Genomic DNA, 7369 nt, shown 5'->3' with positions numbered 1-7369 from the left:
GACCCATCATTGCCTTTTATACACTAATTGGCTTCCTAAGCCTCTTCTGCTCTCAAAGATGGCCAAGTAGCCATTTAATAGTAAAATTTTAATGCTATTCTTCTATTCTCTCAATTAAAAGTAAATGTTTAATGATTTTATGTAAATGGTTTTAATCTCACCCCCAATAGCTTATAACATGATTTTTGAAAGCTCTGAACGTTTTGTCTGCTTTTCTCCTGCAAGCTTAATATAGTTCCCCCAAATTTCCACATTCCACATCATCAAACCTTTCATCTTGTCTCAAAAGAATAAAGAAAAAAAATTTAAATGCCAATTAAAAGCCAAAATCAACTATTTTCAGCCTCAATTTTCAAATGTCAGTTGGTTTTTACCCAGTTCTAGTTAATTTATATAGTGTAATTCTAAACTCCACTGTTTTGACACTTCCTGCTGAAGAAAATCAAAAGAAACTTTTCACCCTCTATGTTGCTTTTGGAACCAAGCCCCTCCTATCTGTGGTCACCGTGAGGCAGCGCCCAGGCTGGTCCTTAATATGGGGGGATTTGCCTTCACTACTGTGCTTAGCATCCTATCTCCCCGTATGACCTGCTGTTTCTCTGCAGTTGAATGTTCTGGAGGATGGCCAGCTATGAACAGGGTACCAACAGGAGAGAGGTGACTTTCTACATTCAACAAACCATAAAGGGAATTCTGATTAGGAGAAGGGAAAGAAATCCATAAAAAGACCAACTCACAGTTGAGTCTTTGCATTTTTGAAAACTCGAGATCATTTTCTGCTGAATCACTGAATCAGCTAATATTTCTGAAGCCTTAGAATTTCTGATTCCTACGGAGTTTAGTTTTTCTAAAACAAAAATGGGAAGTGTTTTGTTTTGTTTTAGTATAAAGAGGTTCTAACTAGACTTCAATTTAAAAGAAAAAAGAGAAAGACAGTGAGTGGGGTATAACCACCGCCTGGTGGATATGCCTAGAATTCTTGGTGAAAATACAGAACTTGCCAAAAATCAGGGGTGGGGGGGAAGAGTCTGCCTTTCTATTTAGAATACGGTTGCTAAACTAAGCCAGAGAGAACAGTAGGAGGAAGACACAGGTTTCTGCCACGCTGTATCTGCAGAGCAGCGACTATACTATACAGATGCTGCTAGTTATTTTTGTTTCATGACGAGTTGTTTGTAAACAGATAACCACCAACTACCACCACCACCGTCCCGCACATCCCCAAAAATATGACCAGGCCTCAAACGTGCCTTTAGTTCTGCTTCTCCTTCGTCCCCACATCCTCAATAACTTTAGTTTTCTAGCTGTACTCGTTCCTGCTATGAAACCTGACAAATAGCAAAAATCTGGAAACAGAAAGAGAAAGAGGAGGAAAAACTAAGGAGAGGTAGGAGCGAGAGGGAGAAGGGAGGGGGAAGAGGAAAAGAAAGAGAGAGAGAGAGACGTCTGTTGCCACCCTCCTGGCTAACTGAAATGCTTGTTCCCGAGATTACAGTAATTACAGCCCCAGCGTGAGTTCCATACAAGCGCTAAATGAAACAGCACATCAATTAAAAAATAAACACTCCATTCTAGGAGAAAGACAACCCCCTGGGACGTCCTAACAAGCGTAAATGAACCTGCCAGGCCGCCCGCCCCTCGGGCCCCTCCCCGTCTAAGGTGGCTGCGAGCTGGCGGGGGCCGCGCTCGCTGGCCGCGTACCCAGACGCTCGGCCCCGGGCGCACCGCGGAGACGTGTCCGCACGTCCGCGCCAGGTCCCGGCGCCGCCTCCCACGGCGGAGGAGGAGGCTCGGGCAAAAACATGTCAACTTTGGAGAGATGTATATATGTTCCAAAAGCACGAGGTGAAGAGGGAGAATCCAGCCGCAGGATTTCCAGGCTGTCCTATTTACAAGTTTTTCTTTCTCCCTTTCTCTTTCTTTCTTCTTCTTCACTGTGTCCGGATGCTTTATAGATATTTTATCTCACCTAATTAGCAGAACCCCCTTTGAGGTCTGTACTGTGACCCCATTCTCCAGGTAAGGAAACTGAGGCTCCCCCACGTCCCTCAGCGGAGGCGGGAGGAGACCCCCACCCCGGGCCCGCCCCCGGGCCCGCGCCCCTCGCGAGCCCGCGGCTGGGCTCCCGGGCACCTCCTCCGGGGCTGCCCCCGGTCCAGCCCCAACAGGCAGAATGAACTGCAGTCGTTCCACTCCTCCGGCATTGCCAAGCCTCCAAGACCATCGTTCTGAGAACCCCAAGAAGGGCACAACGTCCCCGCGCCCTCGCCGGCTCGCGGAGGGGCGGGCGGTCCCCTCGCCAGCAGGTCGCCGACGTTTGGGAGCGTAGGAAACAGGGGCTTGACTAGTTCGAAACGGGCCTCCGAAAGCACGCACTGCATGTCCCCGGTCCCCAAGCGCAGGCTCGGGGAAATGGAACCCCGACCTCAGCCCCACTGAGCGCCGTGGGGACGGTCGTGGCAGAGCCTCCGTCTCTGCGGTCAATCCCAAGGTTATCCAAACTCCGGCCGCAGACAGCGCTCACGGCCGCGCGGACAGCCGGGCCCGCCCCAGGAAGGCTGGGCCTGGGGAGCGCGCAGACTCCGCCCCCCGCCCGGGATTGGAGCGCCGGCCGCGGGCGGAGACCGAGTCCGCGCCGTATAAATATTCATGAGCCGGCCGGGGCGCAGCAGGGCCGGAGCGGGAAGTTGGCGAAGGCCGCTGCTCCCGCCGAGGAGGAGGCGGCGGCGGGGCGCTGGCGTGCCGCTCAGGTGTCCGCTCCGCCTTCCGGCCTGAATTTAGCTCCGTGAGTCCAGCGAGAAGGGGACCGCCGACACCTCGCCCTACTGCCGGCCGGAGCGCGACGCGGACTTCCACCGGAGGCGGGGCCCGTCATCCCGGCGGCGGACCGACGGACCGACGCCGGGGACAGAGGGCGGTGGCCTCGGCGGAGGCGGGCCCCGAACCCCGGCGGCAGACGCGCGGCCTTAGGGGCGAGCATGAGCCCCGGGACGCCGAAAGGGGGCCGCAGGGGCTGAACCGGGCGCGGAGCGGCCTGGCCCAGCCATCTTGACTGCGTACAGCGGCCCGCCCGAGAGGAAACTTGCTGCGCCGCCGCCCTAGGTGCCCGGCAAAGTCACCGGCGCGCGCGGAGAAAGCGAGCGACAGAGGGACGATGAGCCGGGGGCCGGCCACTCTGCCCTGCGAGGGCTGAGCCCGGCCGGAGTGAGCGGGGCAGACCCAGGGACTGGGGCGCCCTCCGGCAGCCACCCTCGTCTCCCGCGGCGCCGTGAGGACGCGTCCCGCGAAGGGACCAGGCTATCGGCAGACCCCCCCCACCCCGATCCCGGGAGAGGCGGGAGAGAGCCCGGCAGGGCGCCCTCTCTCCCCTCCTCCGGCGCTCTTGCAGGATCTCCCAGCGCCCCTCCGCGCGCCGCCCGGAGGGCGAAGGCGCGTGGCCGAGGCGCGCAGCATGGAGTGGGGTTACCTGTTGGAAGTGACCTCGTTGCTGGCAGCCCTGGCGCTACTGCAGCGCTCCAGCGGCGCTGCGGCCGCCTCGGCCAAGGAGCTGGCGTGCCAGGAGATCACCGTGCCGCTATGCAAGGGCATCGGCTACAACTACACCTATATGCCCAACCAGTTCAACCACGACACGCAGGACGAGGCGGGCCTGGAGGTGCACCAATTTTGGCCGCTGGTGGAGATCCAGTGCTCGCCCGACCTCAAGTTCTTCCTGTGCAGCATGTACACGCCCATCTGCCTGGAGGACTACAAGAAGCCCCTGCCTCCCTGCCGCTCGGTATGCGAGCGCGCCAAGGCCGGCTGCGCGCCCCTCATGCGCCAGTACGGCTTCGCCTGGCCCGACCGCATGCGCTGCGACAGGCTGCCCGAGCAGGGCAACCCTGACACGCTGTGCATGGACTACAACCGCACCGACCTCACCACGGCCGCGCCCAGTCCACCGAGGCGCCCGCCGCCGCCGCCGCCGCCCGGCGAGCAGCCGCCCTCCGGCAGCGGCCACGGCCGCCCGCCCGGAGCCCGGCCCCCGTCCCGCGGCAGGGGCGGCGGCGGGGACGCGGCTGCGCCCCCCGCGCGTGGCGGCGGCAGTGGCGGCGGAGGCGGGAAGGCGCGGCCCCCTGGCGGCGGCGCGGCGCCCTGCGAGCCGGGCTGCCAGTGCCGCGCGCCCATGGTGAGCGTGTCCAGCGAACGGCACCCTCTCTATAATCGCGTCAAGACGGGCCAGATCGCCAACTGTGCGCTGCCCTGCCACAACCCGTTCTTCAGCCAGGACGAGCGCGCCTTCACCGTCTTCTGGATAGGTCTGTGGTCGGTGCTCTGCTTCGTGTCCACCTTCGCTACCGTCTCCACCTTCCTCATTGACATGGAGCGCTTCAAGTACCCCGAGCGGCCCATCATTTTCCTCTCAGCCTGCTACCTTTTCGTGTCTGTTGGCTACTTGGTGCGCCTGGTGGCGGGCCACGAGAAGGTGGCGTGCAGCGGCGGCGCGGGGGCCGCAGGCGGGGCGGGGGGCGCCGGGGGCGCGGCGGCGGGCGCGGGGGCGGCGGGCGCGGGCGCGGGCGGCCCGGGCGGGCGCGGCGAGTACGAGGAGCTGGGTGCCGTAGAGCAGCACGTGCGCTACGAGACCACGGGCCCGGCGCTTTGCACCGTAGTCTTCCTGCTCGTCTACTTCTTCGGCATGGCCAGCTCCATCTGGTGGGTGATCCTGTCGCTCACGTGGTTCCTGGCGGCGGGCATGAAATGGGGCAATGAGGCCATCGCCGGCTACTCGCAGTACTTCCACCTGGCCGCGTGGCTCGTGCCCAGCGTCAAGTCTATCGCCGTGCTGGCGCTCAGCTCGGTGGACGGCGACCCGGTGGCGGGCATCTGCTACGTGGGCAACCAGAGCCTGGACAACCTGCGCGGCTTCGTGCTGGCGCCGCTGGTCATCTACCTCTTCATCGGCACCATGTTCCTGCTGGCCGGCTTCGTGTCGCTCTTCCGCATCCGCTCGGTCATCAAGCAGCAGGGCGGCCCCACCAAGACACATAAGCTGGAGAAGCTCATGATCCGCCTGGGCCTCTTCACCGTGCTCTACACCGTGCCCGCCGCCGTCGTGGTCGCCTGCCTGTTCTACGAGCAGCACAACCGCCCGCGCTGGGAGGCCACGCACAACTGCCCGTGCCTGCGGGACCTGCAGCCGGACCAGGCGCGCCGGCCCGACTACGCCGTCTTCATGCTCAAGTACTTCATGTGCCTGGTGGTGGGCATCACGTCGGGCGTGTGGGTCTGGTCTGGCAAGACGCTCGAGTCGTGGCGCGCGCTGTGCACCCGCTGCTGCTGGGCCAGCAAGGGCGCGGGCGCGGCCGGCGCGGGCGCGGCGGGGGGCGGCCCCGGGGGCGGGGGCCCGGGGGCCGGCGGGGGCGTGGGGCCGGGCGGTGGGGCGGGCTCCCTGTACAGCGACGTCAGCACCGGCCTGACGTGGCGGTCTGGCACGGCCAGCTCCGTGTCTTATCCAAAGCAGATGCCATTGTCCCAGGTCTGAGCGGAGGGGAGGGGGCGTCCGGGAGGGCTGGAGAGGGGGCGAGGAGACCGAGTGTTGCGGCGGGGGGGACACTCGGAGGCAGAGGGTCCCCCCCCCTTCACCGTGTTGATTGCTATTAGCATGATAATGAACTCTTAATGGTATCCATTAGCTGGGACTCGCTTAGAACAAAGTACCTGGCATTGAAGGCTCCCAGCCCCAGCCCCCGTTCCTCCACCGACGGGCGAGGAATTCCTCCCGCCAGGCGTTAATTTGTCTTGGCAGAGGAGCGTGAGCTCTGCTGCCGCGTTTCCAGGACCCAAGGTTTGGAACCCTCGCTGGTTGCCATTTGCTGAGCTTGAAGCCAGACTTACAGATTTCACCTGAGGGACCTAGTTTCCGCCCTCGACTCTCCTGCGTAAACCCTCACCCCTAACACGTCCTAGAGGAGGGATGACCGCGACCTAATGGGATTGCACGGTTTGGGTATTCTTAATGACCAGGCAGATGCCTTAAGTAAACAAACAAGAAATGTCTTAATTATACACCCCAAGTAAATACGGGTTTCTTACATTAGAGGATGTATTTATATAATTATTTGTTAAATTGTAAAAATGTGTAAAATATGTACATATCCAAAGATATACAGTCTGTACATTTTCTGTAAAAAGTTAGAGGCCACCCCTGTAAGAACAAATATAAGTATTCTATTTTGGCAATAAAATGACTTTTGATAAATGATTTAAACATTGCCCTCTCCCCCTGCCTCTCCTAAACTGTTAAACCTTGAAAGTGCTTTTTGCTGAGGGCCCGTTGGAAACACGGACATTTGCTAGTTTCTCATTATGTACGCTGCCCTTAGGCATGGAGAAAATGACCTGTTAAACTCTAGTTCCTAAGTTGTTAGCAAAGTTGAAATATCACTATTGAACTGAAATCACGATTAAGATTTTGCACCTTTCCCGAGAAGGTGGTGTTTTTTGAATGGTAGCTCTTTTCTGATCCATGGGTAACAACACTCACCTTAGTGTATGTAAACGGAACTTTTGCAAGGCACTAATTCCACTCCGCCTTGTTATTTATCTTGTATGATATCACTAAAGGCTTCAGACTCCACGTTCATTTCTCACGTCTGTGATTCTGAAAGCACCTGCTCTTGCAGGACTGAACACACTGCTGAAGGGTAGGGTAGAGGTTAATGTTTTAAGCCATCGATCACACTTTACAGTGTAAGTCACTCGACAATTTGGTGGTAGAGCAGGCGCTCTTTACTGGATTAAACTAACGGGTTAACATCTTAATAACCTTCCAGGCTTGTGTATATCACATGTGCTGCTTTTCCTAGAGAAAAAGCTATTGTTCCTCTGTCAAGACTAAGCTAATTGATTTGAGCAGAAGGCTGTTGAATTAGCAGAAGAATGCTTTGGCAATTGTTGAACTTTTTACCTGTCTGCCTAGTGGCTCAGCACATCATTCCTTTAAGAGGAACCAAATGAATAGGGTTAATCTGTAGGGAACTTGGTCTTTTGAGTTTGAAAAACTTTGATCTTTTCTCCTCTCCAAATGTGCTGTATAGTCTGAAGTTTCTTTCCCTGCGGCCCGGCTCCTCTTGGTGCAGACCAATTGGCCACCGCGGAGCCTTAAAGTTCTTCCATTAAAGGGATGTGGGACTTTTACTTTAAAAAGGAGAGAGAGCGAGGGAGAGGAAGACTTGTAACAGTTAGTGAAGACCAGAGGCACAAGTGCGCGCAGCCTTTTAAACAGCTTTCCCCGGCATTGTTAGCCAGCCTGCAGGCAGCTAGGCATGGGTTGAAGCATTATAGAAAAGGGCTCTGAATGCCCTACAGGTGGTCTGTGCACATAATCCCC

General features: G+C 57.6%; 1 protein-coding gene across 1 annotated transcript; it reads left to right on the top strand.

The window, feature by feature from the left end:
* Positions 1–2255: 2255 nt before the first annotated feature.
* FZD8 (frizzled class receptor 8) lies at positions 2256–6395 on the top strand. Its single transcript, XM_079915201.1, has one exon. The coding sequence runs from the start codon at positions 3452–3454 to the stop codon at positions 5519–5521; it is 2070 nt and encodes a 689-aa protein (XP_079771327.1). The 5' UTR covers positions 2256–3451; the 3' UTR covers positions 5522–6395.
* The last annotated feature ends 974 nt before the right edge of the window (positions 6396–7369 follow it).

The sequence above is a fragment of the Stenella coeruleoalba genome (genome assembly GCF_951394435.1).
Source record: "Stenella coeruleoalba genome assembly, chromosome: 2".
Taxonomy (NCBI): domain Eukaryota; kingdom Metazoa; phylum Chordata; class Mammalia; order Artiodactyla; family Delphinidae; genus Stenella; species Stenella coeruleoalba.
Note: the sequence above shows the minus strand (reverse complement) of the source record. Positions and strands in the feature narration are given on the sequence as shown.